Below are 24773 nucleotides of genomic sequence, written 5' to 3' on the forward strand. Positions count from 1 at the left end.
GTCATGTCGGTCAAAATTTCCATTGTGAGATGTTGCACATCTATGTAATTCATCTCTATGCAATTTGTCCCCATGGAAACAGCTGATTGAGCAGCCCAGCTGATCCACGTTGATGTTAGGACCCCGACTGTCATTGAGGCTAATTTGACAGCTGAAGAAATACCCGATAAATTAAGTGAAAATGAGCAAATTCTTTAAAATGATTATCTTGGGGGCACCCGGGTCAGGAAAAGGGACTATATCATCTAGAATCCTGCGAGATTTCGGTCTAAAACATCTTTCCAGTGGCGATTTGTTGCGATCCCAGGTTATCAGTAAAACAGGTTTGTGATAAGCCAGTCGTTGCTTCTAGGATATCGATGTAATACGTAAGATTTTTTGTCGGACAGTTTTTTATCGCCCTGATATAAATATATATTTTTGTGTTTCATACTAACTTATGGTAATAATTCAAAAATTTTTTGTAATTTTTAAGGTAAACTATAGTCTAGGTTAAGTGTAAACTATAGGCCTACTGGTAGGTTAGGCAAAGAAAGCCAGCCAAGTCAGTTCAACGACCTACTCATTCTTAGGCAATCCTTATGTAGGTCAAAATTTCTCGTTAAATCAAGAAACATAGACGTTATTTTTACGACTGCCGTTCCTGTCTTGACAAATTGCAAGTTTTCCAACACGCTAGGCCTAGGCCTAGTTGTTGAATCGACCCTTTTGTTTTTGTATTTTGCATAGGCCTAGCTTTCTAACAGTAGTTTGGAACCACAGTGGTAGGCCTGGTTTTATGAGTTATTAGCATCAAAGTTAATGATGAATACCCTCAAAGCAATTAAGGAAGCAAAAGGAAAATAAATGCATCTTGTTCCGAAAAAGAGAGAAAAGTTAAATTCCTGTCGGCCAGGCATAGAGGGGTACATTGTCACCCTAGCATCATCAAGGATGCAACCTTTTGAAGTTGGAAAGATTGAAAATTTATTTAGAGTTCTATCAAGGTCATTTCGTACTTAGACATCATATAAATTCAATAGTCTTTCATTGCCTGAACCTTGTATCTTAAAGGTAGCTTTAGAGTACCTGTCAAAGACAACCAGTTAAGTTTTATGTAAGCCCCTGATTCCTAAGGCTACTGCTCTTTATTTTTTTACCTGAGAAGTTTTGGTTGTTAAATTTCACCTAAGGAGGAGATTCCTCAGAAAAAGTGGAACCAATGAGACAAAATTTTTTTATTATGACTTAGAACTTTTTCTATACCTTCTGGCTTTTGCATATCTGAGAGGAGTCGTTAAGTCATACCCTGTACATACTTGGATCACATTCAGTCAGGAATAAAAGTGGACCAACAATTCCAGAAGAGGTGCACAGAATTGCCAAACAGTTTTTATGAGTTTATATTTCCGGGATTTAACTCAAAGGTGGTTTGATTCATATTCTTAGGTCCTGTAGAAGCAGTAGTATAAGTAATCCCAGTTTCAGTTGTAGTTCAAATACCAGAAGATTCAAGATTCATGATGAAACCTCAAACATTTTCTCATTATGGCAATATTCAAGATGTAGAACTTTATGGGTTATTTGCTTCTGTTATCAATCATGATGGGTAATTGCTGCTCTCTTGTGCTATTACCATAGAGTATTCTATGGCACATAAGAAGTGAAAGGTTTTCACTGTAACTTAGGTTTACAAATTACAAATTTCTTGGAGTTACTCATTCTTATTAGGTTTCTCTCACACAGACACAACTCTGTTCACTTTTAAAACCAGGAATTCTTTTACCTGATTCAATCTCATGAGCTCTAAAATGAATTCATAATTCTTAAGCTGCCAACTTTGGGGTTTAATAGCAGCTTGATCCTTCTCATGTAAAACCAATCTGGGCTTTGAATAATAGAGTTTTGTGAAATAATTTTAATTATTTTTAAGAATAATTTTTTCACACAAACCAATTACTTATAGGATATGTAATACAGAATCCCTACCTCCTGTCCTTGCTTTTTCTCGCAGCTAGTCAGTCAGACTACAAAGTGAGTTTTTTAATCAGTGATTAGACACCCCAGGTTGTGAGGATGCACACCTTCGGAGTGGGTAGCTACCAGTTAACCCTTAATGGACAGGAATCTTCATATGAGTATCTATAACAGGTTTTGGGTGATGGACGGGGATCCTCATACGAGTAGTAATATTACGCGCCATACGATTTGGCTGTATCGAGCAAGAAAGAGTTTCCATCACTTCAATGGCCCGTAAATGACTGGTGGCAATTTTAGACTGGGCTCAGGTCAGTCAGTGGGCATCTCGGGGAGATCAGTATTGTTCTTGACTTGATGGGAGGGATGTCTTGCTCCTCTCTTTCCTCTCTCCCCCATGACGTCTTTTTATTTATTTGCTCATAAATATACCCAGGGATTACAGCTGGTTTTAGTTCTTATCTTTTATGATATGATGTCAGTTATAATTGTAGTTTTGCACAGAAAGGTGCAAAGAAATATTAGAAAAAACATGTATACCTCCAAAAAAGTTACGCATCTCCCAATCTCAGTACAGTAAATATATGTAAATATTTTACAACAAATATACTGTACTCAGAATTTGTTATTGATTTTAGTACTTATCTGTCATGATATTGTGTGAGCTGTAATTATAATTTTACAAAATAGAATAAAATAAATTATTAGAAAAAACATGTATAACTTGGTAAAATTAAGAGTGTTTTGTAAAAGAGGCCCCACACAGGGTTGTAAATAGTCACTTTCAACTTCCCGTGGAAGGTAGGGAAAATTTTTTAGAATTTTTTATCTTACACCATGTGCATTTGCATATCTTCCGCTTTCCATTGATGTGTTTTTTCTTAAACTGGCCAACCATAAAGTTTGCCTGGTCTGGGGGTGTGCATGATATATAATTAACCTATCCCTTAAGGGTTAACAAGGAGTTTCTTCTTAAAGTCAGTGTTTTAATATAAAAAATGTTAAATGTTTCTCTACATCTATTTTCAAGTTAAAATAATTCTGTTTAAAAGATCCCTGTCTCTTTGCCCTTTAGAATGGTTAATTTCAAGGTGAAGATAGCATGCCTTGCATACAACAGTTTCCTCAATCAGGTCCATAGTAGCAAATATAGGCTTAAGCGAAATGATGGTTTATACACTATGAGGGACCATTTAGATTTTGATTTACTCTAAATATTCATATGGGGTGATAACCATGATTTTGCAGCATGTCAGTATAATTATAGAAAAGTTCTAATTCCTATGAAGTAACAGACATTCCCTATAAACATCAGATGTTAGTGGTAATTCCCATACAACTACAGTACTTTGTAAGAGATGTAATTTCTAACTTAATTAGGAAATGAAATATTTTCAAAGTACACTAATTCAGAATTACCATAGCACAGGATATTTGTATGCTTTTGCATGTAAAACTAAACTTGGTGTATTTTCAGAACTGGGTGTTAAAGCCAAAGCTTACATGACAGCTGGAAAATTGGTGCCTGATGATGTAATGGTCAAGCTAATATCTGAAGAGCTTGCAAAAATTACATCATCATCATGGTTGTTAGATGGTTTTCCACGAACAAGACCTCAAGCAGAAGCCTTGAATAAGCATGAAAAGGTGAGGATATGTTTACAGTTGGAGATTTAGGTTCATCCTTCAGAGTGGTCTGGATACCCTGACATTTTCAGGGGCCTATATGGGCTCTGGGGCATCATTTTATTTTATCTTTTCCTCTTTGACTTCATTAGAGAATTTGTGGAGAGCCTCAAATCCTCAAAATAACTCAGGATAACCATACTAGTTTCCATTTGGCTGCAGCTAGAACTGTTCATTGAGCTTGTATCAATGTTGGTTGACACTTCCAGAAAAATACCTTTATGGGAAATGCTTCTTCATCAGCCACACTTGTGCCACATCGACAAGAACCTAAGATGTAAAATACCTTCATTGGAAATGCTTCTTCATCAGCCACACTTGTGTCACATCTACAAGAACCTAGAGATGTAGACCTCAAACAGAGTTATCTAGCAATAGAGTTTTTTTGCTGAATGAGCTGATACTATCTCTATACAATTTAGATCTTCAACCCTCATCCTCTGCCAAATCCAGTGAAACCAGTTCTAAAATTGATGCAGCAGGAGGGATGTTAATCTATTGAGGCCTTAATCTCCCTGATAGCCAGTTTTCTCTTTTTCATGAAGATTCATTTGAAGCTTTCTGTTTTATAAAATAAAGCACATCTTATGTTAATCAGGTATTTGTGCCTTGTGGACCAGACTTGGTCACTTGAAGGAAGTTGAAGAGACTTAGTATTTTCAGAAGAAGGTTCCAAGCAAGATGTCCAAGATAGCTAAGAGGGACCTGTCACTGGTATTGCCAGTCTTTCTAAGCCTCTGTACAAACCTTTGGAGGAATCTTCTCTGTGTTGTTCTACACTGAAGACCTCTCTACTGTCCTTGACTTCTGAGAGATGGGTCTTTTAAACTTCATGCACTCCATAGTAAGATTACACATACTGAATGATGGAGCTCACTAGGATTTTCTTTTACAGCAAACTTTTTGTCAAAGATGCACATTTTGAGTAGCCATGACTCATCCACTCGATATAATAAGGATCGTTGTCTACTTAGAAGTGTCCACTGTTATCTCCATAGAACAAAGGATCTCAGGAAAGGTATTTCAGATTGTTCCTCTCTGGTCACTCCAGGAAACTCTCCAAGAACACCCCTCCGGCTCAGATAACATACTTTGTGAGCCTTTGATAATGTATCAGATGATAAAGCACCACAAGTGAAAGCCATGTTCATGAGAATAGAGAACTCTCTTTATCTTGACCTTGATGTCAGCATAGTTGCAATGGCTGGCTCTAGGTGCCAGACTGCTTTTGCAAGTTTTTATCTTAGAAATGTGTGAATAGAGGGTTGGACACTCTTTCCTTAGAAGGAATAGTAGCAGTTGGGCAGAGTTTACCAGCTTTAACTGAGGAAACTAGGAAACTCCTTCATCTTTATAGTTATTACTTCATTTTGCATTTTCCTCTATTACTGGCATCCTTGAGATTCAAGGGTTACGTCACGATATCTCTCCTTGATGATAAATGTATCTCACTTTCTTAAAGATTGTGTCACCATTTGAGCTTCTGGTACATTGTTATTCTTCAGTCCTTAAGTTCTCCTGGGCCTACAGTTAACCTCAAGCTACTCTGGGGAACTCGTTATCTTGAATTTTCCTCTAAATTATGATTCCAGCTATATTTTGAGTAATGATTTGCAGTGAATCATAGTATTTAATTTCTCAATAACAAAATATATTTATACACTCCATCTCTCACGAAAGATTTCCCCTTCAACCAAGGTGCTTTTTGTATTACAATTCTGTTCCTTTTAACACAAAAAATTGAGGCTTATAGTTGCTATGAACTTATTTCTTGGTGGCACTGATCTCTCGTGGAAGACCACAAACGTTGCTTGTTTATTACTGATGGGTTTGTACTAAAAAGTAAAATTGGTTTTGTTTTATGAAAAATTACATTTTTATTTTCATCTTATGCATTATATGATGTAGTTGGTGTAGTGGTAAAATTTTAGCATTAAAGTCTGGTGTGCAGATAAATGATTTACATTGTTATAAATTTCTGTTAAAAGAAAGAGAAGTCTTTTAAGGCCACCTTCATTTTATAAGCACTAACTCATTACACCTAATATGCTTACATACTAAATACTTTGCTAGGGTTGATTATACATTTTTATTTTATTCATTCTTTGCAAAACCACTCAAGTGTTCACCTGAGACTAGTCTTCAATGCAGAATTTATTTTTTTTTGTAGATGTGCTCAACTGAGACCAGTCTTCTCTGTAATTTATTTTGCTTCTTTTTAAACATATTCAGCTCAGGATTCTCCAACATACTAATTTTTATACTGTAGGTTAAAATGTCTGTAGATTCAGCCAGTCATTGTCAGATTACATTCATATTGTGACCAAGTCATTTTGAAAGGTAAGAAAACTTGACATAATTTCTTTACTTCACTTTGTAAGTCCCAGTGACCTGTTGCCTGCATCCCAGCTCCACAGACTGGACTTCTTTTACACAAAAGAACGACTTGTTACCATTGTTATAGAGGGGTTCCTCCTGTGCACAAGAGAATGATTTGTTTCCAGTGTTATAGAGGGGTCTCCCTTGTGGTGCGACAACCTATTTGCTCTATCTAGAATCCCTTTAGTGATTCTGAAATGATTGTAGTTTTAGTTGATCAGCCAGTAGTATGCTTTGTAAATTAAGGGTCTTAGTAAGGGAATACTTAAATTTCAAACAGGTATTCTGTAAGGGATGATGATATATATTAGACAGTTAAAGCTCTCATAGATTTTGACATGTATTACCAGTAGAAATAAGTTAAGCAAATGGAGATCGTAAGTTTTTCATTTCTACAGGCTTAATTGGATCAGCAACCCACATTGTCAAGGGAATATTCAGTAAGGCAAATGTATTACCATGGCGTGTATTTACCGACACTGTTGACCCTTGACTTATGCATGTTCCATGACCCCGCAAGTGTCTAAGTATTCACTTGAATTCAAATACAGTACTTTATATGATTTTGAATTCAAGTACTTCATATGATTTGGTGTAAGGAGCTGTCTATGGTGTTTGCATACAAGTAAATAACACACAACTCACTGTATAGTGTATATACAGTATAGTTATATGAATCATCTCTGCTCAAAGTACCAAAATTAATGTAAATGCTATGTGAATTGGGTAGTAGTTGTACTCCTTTTGTTTAAGGAATGTATAACAATTAGGAACTCAAATCTAATCCTTGATAAAAGAAATTGTGATTTGAAAGGTAATTGTTTGAAAAGGCACTACCTTGATAATGATTGGTTTGAGAATTATTTACAAATATTATTTATTACTTGATATAATGCTTTATTCATATCAATCTCCCATAACAAAACTTGTGATTTAGAAGATGGTGATAGAGGAAGCACTATGTTGATGCTGATTGGTTTTAAAATTATTTACAATTAACATTATTCATTACTGATATAATACTTTATTCTTAACAGTCAGAATGTATTGCCTTTACCCACATCAGCATACGTAAGTATTGGGTGTTTGGTTATTGTTGGTCAACTTCATGTAGAAATGCCATGCAGCTTTTGAAGTGTAGTTTGGAGAACCTTTTTAGTGGTAACGCAAACTTTCTGATAATCTGTTTTTATTGCTTTACTAGTTAGTTGAAGGGTGTCTTAGGTCTTTGGTTTTTATTTTATGAAACTTAACTGTAGTTAGAGTAGGCATCTGGGATGTTTAGAATGCTACAGGCTATTGTAATACATAAATTTGTTCTTTGAACTAGCTTTCCTAACACACTGGCAGTTCCTACATTATTTATTGTTATTCATGTGAGTCTGCTCTTAATCATTCTAATTGATGAATACAGTAACCAAGAGGTTTCCTTTTTTTTTATTCTTGAAAATTTACTGGATTAAACTTTGAATAGAAATTGTGATATAAAATATTGAAGTTTCCATTCTTTTCTATGCATTGTACACAAAGCATTGTAAGACTAATGTGTTCAGTAGCTAATTTTTGAGAATTACAAAAAGATACTGCTTGGTAGTGAAGATTATTTATTGTACCCAAAGATAAATTTACCCATTTTATAGAAAATACAAAAGGAAAAATGAGAGAAGCAGAGGTTTGCTGTTCATTAATTAAAATTTTAAAAATGATTTTGCCATGCACTGTGATCATTAAGCATGTAAATCAACTGCTTTAGTGCCCTTTTAGTCTGTTCAAAGTACAGTATGTACAGATCATAATATTTATTTGTCAAATTTTACTGGTAATAATACGGACACCAACATTTGAGAGCATGAGAATTCATCCATTGGATTGTGTTGATTGATGAGGACAAACCCCCTCCCTAGACATGTGGGGAAGAGGTTTGCTTTGTATAATATATTCTGTTTTGTTTTTTTAATAGCAAATTTTTGTAATTCTGATTTGCTTAAGCTTATAACCAAATGCAAACCATTATTACTCTCATGTGTATCAACCATTGTGTTTTACATTTTCTTAAGTTTTATGACAAGAAAATAAGACTTCAGAATTGTCATTAACACCTACTATGGGATTCAGAGCCTTTGTCCCGGTGTTTTTCTGGAATAACTATTTTTTCTGTGCATTTGACAAAGATATTACTTAACCATAGTATACTTTACATCCCTACCTAATTTTGGCAGCATTCTTTATTACTTATATGAGAAAAAAGTATACAGTATTCATAAGAGTAAAATAAAGCAGCCAAAGCCAGTGGCAGAACACTCTAATGTATGGGTTCAAAGTTATACGTGTTGTAAACATACGACGTCCCGACTCCTCCCACAAGGTGATGATGACAAACAGCTATCTCTGAAATTCTGAATGAATATTCGTACCTTGTCAAGGCTTCAAGAATGGCGGCTATGATAAGTCATTGTCCCTGTGGTTGCAGGACAGCTTTTGTGATTCGACTTGCACAATTGTTCAGAAGTGAGGAGACCTGTGGCAAACCGTACGTAAGCTTGAACAGGTAAATGAATACAGTAATAGGGCCCTTTTCTTGGGTAAGAGTACACCCGGACATCCAAGGCTACCAAGTTTTCATCATTTGTTGACTTCCATAAGGTGCAGAAAGATAATTGTATATGTTTTATAAAGCAATAGTTGTTGATTTCTTAGTAAAATATAACTTGCGGAACAACATTAAAACTTGCTTTGCCGAAAAAAAGAAGTCATGGGTTATAATACATCACTGAATGACCTCTATAGGTCCCAGTGCTTGGCTTGAAGTCTAAGTTCTGTAATCCAATCTAATCCTATGCAGCTGTCTATTTATTACAATGATCGTCACTGTCATATTAGGAAAAATATCAAAGGAGTTATGACAAATGCCAAAGTTTTCTTCGCTTTGTTAATTGATTTTTAATTATATAAATTTTCAATCGAGAAATAGTGATAGAAAGTAATTTTTCGGATTACTTGTGGCATAAATCCTATATACTAACCTACTTTTCTTCAATCGAGAAATAGTGATAGAAAGTAATTTTTCGGATTAGAAACTTTTCTTCAACTTCATGGCATAAATGGCCTCCTATATACTACTACTACTACTACCACTACTACAAAGTGTAAACAAGGAGTATTGGTTGTATTTCATTGTTGCCAGAGGTTGAGACTTTTTCACGAATAGCCAATTATCCATCGAGATGGAGGCAAGTTAATGACATCATAAGTTACATCATTATGTCTTCAAAAGACATTCCTTTGAGTTTGCTGGCGATGTCTACAGGAAGTCGGTGTTACTCTTATAATTACCTGAATTATGCAACTTTCGTAATACAGAATACAGTAAAAAAATTAGGTAGGGATGTAAGATACTCTGTGACAAAGTGTCATCTTTGTCAGGTACATTGATAAAATTTTATTCCGGAAAAACACCGGGACACCGGCTGTGAATTCTAAGTAGTGTTGTACTTACTAAGTGATATAAGCTACTCTGAATTGGTCGACAATAACCTCCCCACTTTGCTAGCAGATCGTTCATCTGCCTGTCTTTTCATTGTATTGGTGAACTACTGTATTATAATCTTCACCACTTTTGTAGTTTCCACTCATCATGGCTGTTCTAGTAAGATTCCTCGTTTTGAATTGTAAGTTTTTATGTTCAAGTATAATCTTCAGCTGTTTTTATCATCAGTGCCTTAGTGACATCACTTTCAGATTTTAAGTCTTATTGTAACCATTTGAACTTGGCAATTATCATTTCCTGAGAATCTTCCTGTGGTGTCAGTTTCTATGGAAGTATGGAACACTGCAGTTGCTCTTGTTTTTTCTAGGCCTAATGCTTGTTAGATTGATTTAATTTCAGTCAGTCTTTACACCACTGTGATTGTTGATTATGTGCACAACTTACAAAAGTGTACAACTACTATACTAAAAATCATTAAGTAAAATAAGTGTGTTTACAGATTTGTCCATAAATTAGATGAATGTGGCTGGTCTGCTGATATTGGCACAGCCTTTTCATCCTGTGAAGGTTATACCAAGTCTCATATTTTAGTAAAACCCCTTCCCCAAAGCTTCAGTGACATCTAGATATAAAAAGAATAATTAAATTTCAACTCAGCATTTAATTATAACAAAAAAGGTTGGCAGTTTATCTAAGTAATATATATTATTATAAACCTGTCTTGTGCAGTTTGCCTGCTCAAACTGTCAGAGTGTGACAGCTGACAATGAATAAAATGCAGTTGAATATGTACTATGATTTCATTTAGTCATAAAAGTGATTGTTGAAGAAATTCTTAGAAAACCATCAAATGATCTAATGCAGTATTCTTGCTGTACTGCCATAGTCCTAAACTTTTAGCTTTTACATGCTAATAGTTTAAGCACATAGCATTGCTGTAATCATTTGTAACAGTTCAACCAGTTTTTGCTGTTGACAGATATGCATTTCTCTTGGGTTTTGACCTCATCTTGTCAACTTCATTAGGACTATTTACATGTTTTAAGTCATTAGCTTTATTCACCATCAGTCTTAAAGAGAATAGTTGTGTTTCAGATGATTGCACTCCTCATTCATTTAAAAATAAGTGAGCAACCCATTACCTATATTCACAAGAAGTGTCAGAGAGAGACTTAGAAATTATCATTTCCTGGTTGTTGTTTCTGAAGAAGTGTGAAGTTTGCAACACGGTTATCAGAATATTTTGTTTGAAATGTTGTTAAAATAACATTTTTTGAGAAATTTCTTACTGGGAAAGTTGGTGTTTAAAAAATGTGAGTTTTGTGGCCATGTCACTTCAGTTTTTTTATGGATGGGATAGTGTAAGAAGTTGGGGAAAGGACAGAAAATGTAGGTACGAAAAACAGAATGAGAAGGGGATACCCCTGTAAAGGGGTAGTGCCATCAGTGCACTGTAGGCATTACTTAAGGTTCTTTGCAGCATCCCTTCAGCCCCTAGCTGCAACCCCTTTTATTCCTTTTACTGCACTTCAGTTCATATTCCCTTTCTTCCATCTTACTTTCCACCCTTTCCTAACAGTTGGTTCATAGTGCAACCATTGCATTTTTTTCCTCCTGTTACACATTTCAGACCTTTTTCCTGTCAATTTTCATTTCAGCACTGAATGACCTCATAGGCCCCAGCGCTAGGCCTTTGGCCTAAATTCTATACTGTATTTTATTTTGTTGTAAGAAGAGGGCACGTAAATGGAGTACTGTGTGGCTGATATTTGCCAGTGATACAGGGTTAGTTGCTGATAGTGAACAAAGTTTAGAAGAGCATTGTCAATGAAGAGAAAGTTGTGATGTATGGAGGGTTTGTTGAACCGATGTATGGAGGGTTTGTTGAACCAACACTCATTAATAAAAGTGAAGTGTGGATGTTAAATGCAAATGAAAGAAAAAGCTTGAAATCTGTCGAGATTGCTTTTGTATGAGTAGTACTGTAAATATGTTAGGCAAGGAATGTTACCTGTGCCACTTTCATAAAGAAAGCCTCATTTGTAGCTATCTTAGGTAGACCCATTACAGGTGTTTTTCTTTTCAAATACAGTGCCCAGGATGTTTAGCCTTTGCTTTAGAATAACACTTAGTGTATCCAGTCCCAACCTTTACTCTGAAATTTCCTTGTTTTCCATCTTGTCTTTCAACAGTTTCTGAAATAATTTTCAGACACCACTTTCCTAACTGAACATCTCAGCTTAAGCAAGATAAAGTGTTACTGAGTTTTCCCAAGTAACATTATGCTATAAATATATGTTTTTAAGCACACCACTTAAAGAGTTCTGCAATCATCTCACTCACATTCATTTGTTTTAACTGGACCCTTCAATACAATACAAATGGCATTTTGTCTTATTCCATCTGCACTGATATAATTAATAATATATCAGAACCTGCCCAGCAACTAAGTGTAGTGTAGTAAATTAACAAGTATTTACCATCTGATCATGGTGGTCTCCAGTGAAGTCACCCTGTTTTAATGTTATCATGACATTAAATTAATTGATGTTAACCCTCTCTTACTTCAAGCCACTCACATTAGTTTGGGAGGTGATGAGACCCTCAGTCTTGTCCATTAATCACACAATAAATTAGTGTACTGTATTACTAACACAGTCAAATTTGTTAAGCAAAATGTGTAAAGCTTTCAAGAAATTCTGGCTTTCATGTATCATACATAGTATAGATGATCTGTAGAGGATATTATATGGCTGTAGAAGTATTTTGGATTTATCATATTCATTTTATTATCGGTTGACTTTTGGTAGTGCAATATTAGCAGGGTTTTGATTAATGTTCATGAGCATGGTAAGTATTCTGATTCTAAGTGCACTAACATTTTTCAGTCTCAGCTTTAACCTGAGAACTTTTGGCTTTTGGTTTCATGATCCTAATACAGTATTGACAATAAGGGAATGCAGTTTTAGATCCTTTAACCATAGGATATCCTGTGGCCTTTTAAGATTTATATATACTGTAAACTCATACTAGTAAATACTACAATACTTAGCTGAAACTTCTCTTATCCTTTTTATTTATACTCACGAAGTGTGAAGATCAAATTTAATAGTAGAAACTCATAACTCTTATTTGTAAACATGTATAACAGAAATTGTTAAATGAATTAGTTAAATCAAATATGAATATTTTAATGCAAGAACTTAATTATCGATATGAAAGGAAAATGGATATATGTTGTGTAAAGCACCTCAAACATATCTGAATAGTGAATACATAAATGATACACGTTCAGAAGAAACAAAATAGTGAAAATACAAGAGGTAAGAACTGTAATTAATATTAATCAAGTGAACCAAGTATCAAAAGTAACAAAAACACAAACCATAAAATGTTGTAGACCTGGAATTTTGACCAGGTAGTAGTTTTAAGATTACTTTTGCATGTGCATAACCATCATAGCTGCATGCATCTTATTTAGCTTGTAAGTTTTTTTTTTTGCAGAAAATAAGAAAAGTAAGAGTACAAAAAGAAGAAAGTAAAGAAAAAAAGTGAAGTGATGGACACTGTAAACCTACAAGAGGTGCATGACACACTTGCATTTCCTGTACCAACATTCATTGAGTTCACTCTTAATACCCACAGGGTATATAATATAGCGGCAGTCCTTAACTGCTTACACATGTTGTCCATCATCAACTTCACTTTTACTATTTCACTTTTACCCATTTGTATACTGTAGTCTGTACATTTTTTCTTTTATGTATATATGTTAAAAAACTTAAAAGGTTAATAAGTAGCAATGATGGTTATGCACATGAAAAAGTTAACTTTATACTGTTTCCTAGTCCAAAGTCCAGGTCTACAAACATAAGTTACAGCATGTGTGTGTGTTTTGTTACTTATGTTAATAATCTTGCTTCACTAAATTAAAATGAATTACCTTGCTTCTTGCATTTTCACATAACCATAATTGTTTTGGCATATGTGGAATGCATATTTTTATTCTGAATCTTTATATAAGTTCAACATTGTGCATGCAAAGAAAGGATGACAAAGATGGCTTAATAATGTTGTATTTGGTTCAATACATCTTGCAATGGCAGTCAGATAAACAGTAAAACAAATAAATAGAATTAATAAATTACCAAATGAACATCAAGTTGCAGCTATTGTATACTGTAGTGTATAGTACATGTATTTAGTATGCGGCATATAATTCTGTAAACAATTAGAGAATTATAGTGCAACAAAGAGTCAAACTACTGTATGTTCTTGTATTAGAAAGACCTGTTACTTTTGAGAACTGTATGCTACACTTAGTTATTGTTATTACCCCATCTTTTAATGTATTTTGTTTCCTGATTATTGTTTTTAACCATCACTATGAGTTTGAATTTTCCAATCCCACCTGTATCACAAGATCATATATTCTTTGCACTTGTAATTTGTTGCTGCAACCTTTGTTATGATGCTTATCTCCCTAGCTTGACCTGGTTCTGAGCCTTGAAGTACCTAATGAGGTTATAATTGACCGCCTCAAATGTCGTTGGACTCACCTGCCTTCTGGAAGGATTTATCATACAGAGTTCAACCCACCAAAGATTCCTGTAAGTTATGCATGTTTGTTTTTGCTTTTCTTTTTTATTTATTCTTTTCTTTGGAATTATCCATTAAACTTATTTCTTATTGTTTACATGCAGCAGTCACTCAAACCATTAACCTTACAACAAGAACTAGATTTTTTTATGTATTGTACTGGGTGAAAATTGTATGCCATGGTCATGTAATTTGGTGGTTTGAAGGATAGTTTAAAGTTTTGAGGGGATTATCCACTGTGAATTTAGTACAAGCATAAACATGGAATAAGCCAACCATATGAAATATGTAATAACTTGGAAGTACAATATACTTATGCATGCACTTTCCTAGTGATCAGAAATATTAATTTACATGGGAAGTCAAGTAAAAATTTAACATACTGTTTACTCTTGACTGTATTAACCCTGATGTGAGAAGTCAGACTAACAACACTGATCAAGAATAAGTAATTTAACCGACAGCTTTTGTTGTTGTAAGATATGCAGCACTTTATTCTTTAATCTTTACACTAAAATTTTATTTTAGTGTGTTATTGGTTTTGCTAGGTTATTTCTCTCCCTTGAGAAAGTGTTCTAAACAAAAAGTGTCATAATGCACTAGCTTTGGCTAACATGAATCATGAAGGAAGTTGGGTACAAACAGAATAATAAAGGGAAGAAAGACACTCTTTGATACCCTTGTCTTTGAACAACTAATGTTATGATTAAGAGCTAGTTGTCAGAAAAAGTAGAAGAGCGTCTCTCTGCAGTCTCAACTTCGTAATTCATGTATCCCTGGGAAATTGTTACGATGATGATGATGATTTTAACTAATAGATTACAAAGAGTAGGTGTCGATTAGCACTAAAGCAACTACAGGAATTTAACCTATAGGATTCCTTAGGGTAGTCTCATTGTCCCATAAATTTTTATATTACTTGTATGTGCAGTACCCTGTTTGTGGTTTGGCCTTTCTTAAGAAGCTAGGTGCTTAAGCAGATAATGCTACCCTCTCTGTATTGATTTCATATTCTGGATATAGACCTGTTGGTTACTGAACCTCTCAACGGAGGTACAGTATAGCTAAAATAACTGTATGGTACAATTTACGGGGATGAAGTAAAAGCTAAACAAAACAAAGTATGATGATTAGTAGGTCTAGGGCATAGGATTCACACGGTGCAATATACACTGATGGGTACAAATCTTCATTGGGTGTGTGATTGTCAGTTTTCCTTGTAATCTTCTCTCGCCAAGAAACAGGCCTGTAGGGTTAAACCCCAATTTTTGTATTTGTCATGTTCATCAGATTAGGTAAGGGCATTGGCTTTATCCATTCCATCAGTCTTTGCATCAAGTTGATTTTATTTAGTGAATATTGCTAATATTCTAATATGCAGTTATAGGTACTGCATTGGTTTTTCACGGATGTTGATGAATTTTTGTTTTGATTCAGTTTTATAATACAGTAATAGGTTTATGTACTTGTGTAATTACAAAATGAAGAAAATCATGGTTTGGGCATGTTGGGAAGCTTGTAATAAAAGTAAGGGAGGTGGTGAGAGATGTGAGGTCCGGTGACTGAGAAATGGCAGAAAGCTTATGTAGTTAAAAATGAAAGAGGAGTAGTTGGTTAGAGAAGTCAGTAATAAAGTAGCAGGATGGAGATTGGTAAGAACACCCAGAAATTCATGGAGAAGGGACTAGGACCATATGGGCGGAAATTGCACAATATAGAAAGGAGTGGAGAGAATTCATTTTGCATTTAGCCCTGTGAAGGAAAAGTAAGACTTAAAAAAATAATGATAATGATTAATGTCAAGTAAATTGCTTTACAATGAAATGATTCCTCTCTTTACAAAATATGTAGTAAATATTATGATCAAATGTCCGTCAGTTCATTGTAAAAATGGTAATTCTGCAGAAGAGCTATGTATGGAGGTACTGTATCATGTATCAATAGTTTTTTACTGGAAAATATAGAAAAGGGTGTATATAATACAGAATAGGTGAGATACAGTACTGTAATTTGAGAACTTGTAATAATTCCTGCAAAAATTGATAAGTAAAGTAGGCATCTTGTATTGATGCTCTTGAAATTATTCTAAGTTCATTGCTCTGTTTCTTTGACCACTCAGATTGAGCTGCCATGTATTTGTATGTTGGTTTCTATGTGGCGTCTTCCTTGGGTGACTTGGTTTCATCCAACTTGCATGGGAGTGTTTTTTTGTAAGAAAGTTTATTCCAGTTTTTTTTTTTTTTTTTTTTTTTTTTTGTATACCTGATGAGCTCCCACAATATTGATGCATCCACTTTAATGAAAAAAATTTTTGACCCTTTAATATTCTTTTGTGCCATCCTACTGCTGGTCATTTGAGTATGTTCAGCCATTCATCATGGAAGCACAGTGCCGCAGTAGCAATCGTTTTATGTTGTTTCCTAACACGTGAAAATTGTTTGTGTTGGAGATTTTTGTCTCTTTACAGGCTTATTTTTCTTATTATGAAAATCACTAAATTATTGATTGATATAAAAATATGAATGAACCTACATGAAATATAGACAGTAATAATTAAGGATCATTGAACAACCCCCTTTATCTACAAAATAAGGTAATATTTTTGGTTTTATTGTGTTTGCAGCCAAACTTTGTATTTTATGTTATGTGCATTGTTTTTTAGTAATGTGTTTGATTTTTCACTTCAGATGTGATTTGGCCATTAATTTTGATGTATTAGATTGTTTTCTAGAATAGGGTATGTTGTAAATTACAATGATTATGGTTAATATTAAAAGGGGGTGTGGGGGTCTCAAATGCATAGACTACAAACCTTAGCTTGCAAAGAATGTAAGGATGTCTCCCACCCCCCGGGTTGGCGTCGGTTTGGTGGGTTAAGGGTTGGTGGGTTTGAATTTACAGTGCCATAGGTTAGGTCAGGTCAGGTCAGGTCAGGTCTGGCCTGGTCTGGTAGTTTAGAATGTACACCCTAACCCCTTTTGAATTTGGTGTCCGTGGGTTAGGTTAGGACACAAATTTATTTGCATTTACATAGCTCTAGGCTAGGTTTGGTTTGGACATAACCCTGTTGAATTAACAGTGGCTTAAGTTAGGTTAGGTTAGGTGTGGTAGGTCAGGATGCAACCCTATAAGAATTTACAGTGCCGTAGGCTCGGTTAAGTCAGGTTTCAAACTAGGTAAGGATGTTCACCCTAGGTGAGGTTAGGTAAGTTACATTCTTCTACTTCATTCCCACCCAAAACCCCTGCTTTCCATGTGGTCCTTCATAATCATTACTGTAGATAAATGATGTTTGCTTCAATGATCCTTAATTATTATTGCCTTTTTATGTAGGTTTCCACCTATTTCTAGGTCAATCAATTGATAAATTTTTTGTTATTTTAGTGATTTTCAAAATAAAAAACACAAAATAAGCCGCTGAGCTTTTCTGTAGAATTACCATAAGTGCTGTTGTGCCTAGACAAGAGGTTCTTTTACTCACTTCAAATATGTTTCTCAACAAATTTTTTCCTTTAGGGAAAAGATGATGTGACTGGTGAAGACCTGGTGCAGCGAGAAGATGACAAACCAGAGTCAATAAGGCAGCGACTAGATTTATATGAAAGCAGTACTAAGCCTCTCAAAGACTTCTATGAAGAATTAGGAATCTTGCAGGTATTTTGCGGGACAGAATCTAATGAAATCTGGCCTAGGGTTCATAAGTACCTCCAGAATCATCTCCCTGCACTTGGTGGACCCTTCTGAATAAATAACAGTACAATTTCCCTATGTGCCACAGTATTCTGGTAAACAAGCAGTAGAAGGGTTGGTGACTCTAATAACTTTAGGACCTTGGTTATGCTTGGTTAAGCTGTAAGTTATATGGGGTTTTACTCATGGTGCTCTTTGAGGCTTTAAAAGTCTCAGATATCATTAAACAAGGTGCTATTGGGAAGAATGTTGTTATTAATTGTAGCAAGACTTTAAATTAATGTAGTTTTATATAATCACATATCTTTGAATTTACATTTTATAGTACTTGTGAATGTGATTTTAAATTTACTACTTGGTAATGTAGTATTTTACTGTAGTTGTTGCCTATAATGTTGATACTAACACTGAACCTACGATAATTGTTTTGCTTTGTGGATTTTTTATATTTTTCTGTTGAATATTATCAAGTATTAGGGATCATTTGTGGTGATGTGCAAGTTACTGTGTACTTTATCAAGTAATCCTTGAAACTAATCAATTTAGATTAAGTATTCTTACTGAATTTTATTCTCTCAAGGGGTCTACTTTTAACAAAGGTTTCATATCCCTTTGATGAGATGGTGCTAATAATTAAAGCACAAAGTATTTCTGAAATTTTCCATGGCAAATTATAACATTTAAAAATTTTGGCCACTCATTCCATAGTGGCCACAATTGTGATTTGCATCTTTTAATGCATTGATGATAGAAAAATTTGGCTGTGTAGGGTACATGGACTTGTCCAAAATTAAGCATTTTGTCAGCGAGGATTATTTATGGTGATCTATCTGTGCCTTGGTCACTTTTGGTAATCTTATGAAGTTAAAAGATGACAGAGTCCATTGATATGCAGAAAACACGTTTTCTATTTTTACTTCCAACAGAGCTCTTTGTACCATTACATATCAGTTTAACATCAAAACTTGCAGCATAAGTAGCCACATATTTTGCAAAAAATGTATTTCCCATTAAGCTTCACAACTATAGAGATTTTTGTCATTAAACAAAGGAAACCTTTAGCGCATAACATTAATTTTGGAAGTTATCAAGTTACTATATGCACATTGATAAACAAGACTTTTTAGTTATGAGAGACAGTTGGCAATTTCATAGTATTGAAAACTCAAAAAAATATAAGAATCTTACAGTGTAGATGAACTATATTTCTCTATCTCTTGTGAAACTGTTTGAACATTTTGTAATTGATACACCACATCCAATTCAAAGGTTTTCATTTTGTAGTTGGTAGTTGTTGTATGAATTTCAGTATTGATCATTAGAAAGTATAATTTAAATTCCTTTTATAAAGTGTCGCTTTGTAGACAGTTTTTGGAAGTTCAGGGGCATTAAGGAAGGTTGGTGTATAGTGCAGGTGTAGCATACTTTAGTCTTTATGATAGGTACTCTTTGGTCTTGTATAACTACTTTACAATAATTGATATCTGCACCTTATTCAAGATTGGATCATTTAAATTACAGTGAATAGCTTTTTTGTTTTTTCTCCTAAAATTTGGGATTGGATCATTTAACTTACAGTGAATAGCTGTTTTGTTTTTTCTCTTAAAATTTGGGATAGAAATTTACTTATGATTTTTATGATTTTAAGGATCGCAACTTGACAGCCATTAGTTATGAAATGTTTTCAGTATTTCTGTTACATCTTCTAATTACATTCATTTCCTTTTTGTAATGAATAAATTGGTTTTAAATATTTTAAGTTGCTAATCTTAAGGCAACATGAAACAGTACATTCCATATTGGTTCCATGCTTTTCCTTTTGCATTCTTGTTGCAGATAATTTCTTATTTAGCTTGATACAACATACTAATACATAAAGGAATACAGTATGCTTCTTTGTCTTCCAGTTAGTGCCTTATATGAGGTTTAATCCTAAAAAAATAAACAGGCTTCCATTACAGCACTGTATTTTTTTAGTTTGACATTCATCATGGTTGTGTATAAACTTCAAATGTGTATAATAATTATTAATCAGGTTTGAGAATTGAAATACAAATATTAAATATTTGTAATTATTTATTATAATAACCTACTTTATTAATACATATGATACATAAAAAAAACAAGTAGCTTTAGTCCCATACATCATTATTTCGCAGCATGTTGTATTGTTCTTCAATTGTGACACTGGGTTTGGCATTTCTGTTCAACTTCATTAGGTACATTTCTCTGATGAAAGCTTTTGGCTTCCCTAACTCCTTACTATGCCCCCAAGACTGCTCCTGAAAAAAAAGCAAAGAAAAATATTTAATCTATAAATACAATAAAATTTTACATTTATTCTAGGTATACAAACCAGCATGTCCTTGACTTAAGATGTTGCTGCCTTGCAGAGGGAGAAAGTAGGAAGAAAAACCTTTAACTTTACCATTCAACCCCAACCTTACCACCATCCAAGTACCTTAGGCAAGATGCTCTTCTGTCTGAAAGAAACTGGGTGACTCACAAACTGTTGAGCAACCACCACAGGTCCCTTTGAAGAGCCTAGGGATCTGTGGGCCTCTCAGGTAGAATGAGATAATGGTGGTCTAACACCACACACCTGCCTTCACTGCCTGTGCTACTGAAAAGGTACTCCAAATTCCAAGGACTGTTCCTTGCCCCAACTTCCTGAGCTTTTCCCCAAAATGTATCATGACTGCCTACTTGGCAAGAGAGAGTTGTAAGCTCACTGATTGTAGCACAGAGCTAAAAAGAAAGTGTTTCTGAATACCACCACTTAGTGAGAGAGATTCTCAACCCTATGAGTGCCAGATGAGAAGAAAGGCTATGTAAATTGACACTGAGCTTCATCAAGACTATAGTTAGCAAGAAGACTGTCTTCAGCTTGGATCTCGGTCTGAGGCCTCCCCCAAGGACTCTTACAGATTAAGTTTGGCTCTATAGGATGCATAGGCTGCTCAACTGCACTGTAGAGAGAAATTTCCTGAAGTCCTAAGGCCTGGCTCAGGGTGGAGTAATAGCTTTCACCACAGGTGAGAGGAGTTTGCCTTGATGAAGGCAGATGCAGTCCATGATCTTCTGAACGGAAGCTCTGACTGGAAAGAGAACCCATCTACGAAACCAATCACAGATGGCCCATACCCCTGGTACACATTATACAAGGATTTTTTCACAGTAACCAGGAATCTCCTCTGCAGTCCTCCAAGAAAAGTCTTTCTTTTGCAGGAGCTACTGCATAACCTCTTACTGTGTAGCTGGAGAGACTGTACCATCAAATGATATATCTGAATTTGGGAGAGTAGGCTATGGGGGAATCTCTCTGGGTACTTGCTAGGAGAGACAGATGGGGAAATCACTCAGCAAGAAGTTATTGAGGAGCTATCAGGGTCATCTGAGCCCCAAAGCAATCAAGACACTGTTGATCACTCAGCGTTTCAATGGCAGAAGAGTGTAAACATTAAGGGTATGAAGGATACCTTCTGGGCCACCCAGGGATATGGTACTGGAGACCAGAACATTGAGAGCTTCATGGTTAGTCAATTGGCAAATAATTCAATCACTGGTTTCCATTAAAGCTCAAAAATCTTTCCCCACTTGAAGGTGTAGGGACCGTTCTGTCCCTTCTATATGCCTTTTTGCAGCTGTGTTGGTCTACCATAACATTCCTCCTGCCTGAAATGTACCTGACTGACAGCTTAATATGTCAAACCACCCATTCATTCATCATGCATCCACTTTGCTATTCTAACTGACATAAGCCACACCCGTCAAGTTGACCAAGATTGCCTGCCACAGCTGAGCTTATTCCTCCTGTTGAGATAAGAACGCCGCTGATGCCTCCCAGAGCTTGCTGACAAGAGAACCTGAAGGAAAGAATCACTGCTGCTGTGTTAAAGCATGCCCAGGTACCGACTTCTCCCAATTTATTGCAATCCCCTGGTCGTGACAAAATGCGAAGAGAATGTCTGTCTGGAACAACCGCATCTCTGACGACACCAAAACTAGCCAGTCACCTTGATAATACAACAAGCGTGAACGTAAAAACCTGCAAATGGGCTCAAGCTAACACTAAGGTGAACATGCATGAGACACACCTTGAAGGGGGTCACCAGTGTGAGGCACAGAGCTCTTTATACTGGTAGGCAGCAGCATCACACAAAATGGAGGTGCTTCCTGAGGGGTGATGGACAGGCACCTGACAGTGCATGTCCTTCAGATCTTCCAAAATTATGAAGTTACCCTCTGAGGAAATGAAATAGACTGAGCTGTTTCTAGGTCTGTAGGACAAACTCATTCAACGAGGGTAGATCAATGACCATTCTCCAACTTCCAAGTGCTTTTCTCCAACATTACCTGGAAGTTGAAGACCAGTCATCCCTCTCTCTACGTTGAATGAGATTGTCCCACAGACAGAAACAACTCAGTCTATATTTGATTTCATCATAGGGGGTAACTTCATGCTTTCAGAAGATCTGAAGGACATGTACTGTCAGATACCTGTCCATTACTCCTCCTGGAAGCCCTCTGCTTTGTGTGTGATAAAGTTGTCTACCAGTTCAAAGCTCTGTTCCTCAGACTGGCAAACACGTTCCAGGTGTTCCTATGCATGTTTAATTTAGTGTCTGCATTGGCCCATTCACAGGTTTTTATGCTTGTTGTGTTACCAAATTGACCGGCTAGTTCTGGTGTCCTCAGAGGTCTAATTGCTCCAGAGTAGAGACATTCTCCTTGCACTTTGTCACGACCTGGGGATTGTGATAAATTGGGAGAAGTCAGATCTCCTGGCAGCAGTCAAGTACGTGAGCGTGCTTAGAAGTAGCAGCAGTGAAAGTCTTCTTCAGATTCTCTTGTCAGCGAGCTCTGGGAGGTACCAGCACAGTTCTTGTCACTACAGACACAATCAGCTTGGCTGTGGCAGTTAATCCTCAGTCACCTGTCATCCCTAGAGAAACCTGTCCTGCATGGGCAACTCCAGCTGTGCTTGCTTCAGTGACAACTGAAATAACATTGGTCAGCCTCAAGTGACCCACCCTCCCAGCTAGTCCCCTTGAGAAGGGAGGTAAAATAGAACCTTGCTCAGTGGCTGCATGATAGCCTTCTAGGGGGAGTTCCTTTATACTCCCCACATCCAGCCCTGTGCACCTCAGGTGTGTGAACACAGGATGAACCTCACCTGCATATAACCATTTTGGAAATGCAAGTGGCACTGCTATCCTGTATACATTTCAAGATTGTGTGATAGGTCACTCCCGTCATGACGATAAGCAACACCACGAAAGCTGTGGCTTATGTCACTTAGTGAAGCTGATGCACAAGTGGGAAGTATGCCACACAACTGAGCTGTCAGCCAGGTACATTCCAGGCAGGAGGAATGTTTTGGCCAGCCAGCGCAGATAGTTGGGACAGAATGGTCCCTACACCTTTGCACAAGGAAGTTCTTTTTGAGCTTTGATGAACACCTGTGATCGAACTGTTTGCCATTTGGCAAACAGGACCAGAGCTTCCCAAGACCTTGGAAGGTAAGATGGAAATGGTACCGGTAAATTAGATAGGGGATGTCAATGCAGGAAAGTAGCTAACTTGATAGCTGGAAATTAGGGAACCCTCGGAACCACAGATCAGAATTTTAACCTGATCCAAGACATCACAAGCAAGCAGCAACCAACAATAAAAAGAACTGCCTCACCTCCTAAGTAAACCAAAGAGCATACTCTATTGACAAGATGGGGTTGACTATGGGGGCAGTGGTTATTTGGGGTTGACTATGGGGACAGTGGTTACTTCCCCCAAGATCAAGTTCACAATGAGAGTCTCGAGTTTCAACTCTGCCTTAAAGAAAAAAAAAACCCTCTGGTTCAAACAGAAACCCCAAAGTAAGAACTGGATTCTCTCATGAAAGAGAGGCTAATACAGCAGTTCACCCTGGTGAGTGCTCTTGAACTGTGAACATGAACAATGAGCCTTATTACCAATGACCAACTACAGCAACGATTTGAGGTAGCATCATAACCACTTGAAACTATACTAGAAGCAATGGATGAGTGCTCACAAACACTACAAGGGTCTTGAATGAACTAGGGACATCATGAGTGTGCACAAACATGAGCTATTGTTTTCCACAAAACTCAACAGTATTATATTGCAATGACTTTTTGCACATGAACCCTCTGATATATGCACATGATCCAGGGAATGTGTACATGTACATCACGAGACCTGAACAAACCGAGCACCAAACAAGGGATCACAATCATGTGCATACAGCTGAAAAGGGTTCAAAGCTGTACTTATTTGTCCCACATGGCTCGCTATGATCAACACAAGCCAAACTGGTAAGAGGCCACAGAAAAGCAAACAGCACTCATGCACACACACCTCTGAGGTACAAGGTAAACCACAAACTGACAAAGGTGTTGCATGATCCAGAGACTGCACATGCACCATGCAATAAGTTGGAGCTTGCATATTAGAGTCAGCACTAAGAGAAGAATTGGGGTACCGAGCACTCCTGGGAGCCCTCATGTAAACCGTACTTTCTTAGACGTAACTCCCAGAGGTGACGAACACCACTGCTGCCCCTAGAAGAGGAAAAATTCTTAACTGAAGGAATGACAAGACTTCTTTAGAGAACTTACTGGATTCTTCTTTCCCTGAAAGAGGTAGATGTGAAGATGGAAGAGTTTGATGAGCAGGAGGAGGAGGAACAACAACAACTGGGTTTCTTACTCTACTCTAAAGGTGCAGGAAGCAATCATGGTAAGGGTAAATAGAGATGTGCACATATCGGGTCTTGCCAGGGGAGAGCCATTACCTATCCCCTCTGGCCTGAGACAGCAGTGTACAGTATATGTGGAAGGAGCAGGGAGAGGATCACAGGCAGGGAGGAAGGACCAGAGAAGGTTCGGAGGTTTCGAATAGGGAGTCTTCTCTCCCGATGACACCAATGAAGGCTTTTTATTCCCAAACCCTTTCC

The 24773-nt window shown here is 36.4% G+C and overlaps 2 protein-coding genes across 2 annotated transcripts in view; one reads left to right on the forward strand and one right to left on the reverse strand.

The window, feature by feature from the left end:
* Ak3 (Adenylate kinase 3) lies at window positions 1–19864 on the forward strand. Its single transcript, XM_067116515.1, has 4 exons — window positions 1–323; window positions 3434–3603; window positions 13996–14118; window positions 17624–19864. The coding sequence occupies exons 1-4, from the start codon at window positions 182–184 to the stop codon at window positions 17849–17851; spliced, it is 663 nt and encodes a 220-aa protein (XP_066972616.1). The 5' UTR covers window positions 1–181; the 3' UTR covers window positions 17852–19864.
* The window catches only part of LOC136845969 (large ribosomal subunit protein mL63), an 18696-nt gene continuing 13778 nt past the window's right edge, over window positions 19856–24773 (reverse strand). The window contains exon 3 of the mRNA XM_067116517.1: window positions 19856–20079. Coding sequence (XP_066972618.1) covers window positions 19930–20079 — 150 coding nt within the window. The 3' untranslated portion in view covers window positions 19856–19929. The remainder of the gene's footprint in view (window positions 20080–24773) is intronic.

Source organism: Macrobrachium rosenbergii, chromosome 14, assembly GCF_040412425.1.
Source record: "Macrobrachium rosenbergii isolate ZJJX-2024 chromosome 14, ASM4041242v1, whole genome shotgun sequence".
NCBI classification, from domain to species: Eukaryota; Metazoa; Arthropoda; class Malacostraca; order Decapoda; family Palaemonidae; genus Macrobrachium; species Macrobrachium rosenbergii.

Excerpts from the sequence above, each read along its gene's own strand:
- Ak3 (XM_067116515.1), top strand. The coding sequence starts at position 182 with ATGAGCAAATTCTTTAAAATGATTATCTTGGGGGCACCCGGGTCAGGA. Across the intron at positions 324-3,433 it reads CCAGGTTATCAGTAAAACAG|AACTGGGTGTTAAAGCCAAA; the intron begins GTTTGTGATAAG and ends GTGTATTTTCAG. Across the intron at positions 14,119-17,623 it reads TCAACCCACCAAAGATTCCT|GGAAAAGATGATGTGACTGG; the intron begins GTAAGTTATGCA and ends TTTTTCCTTTAG.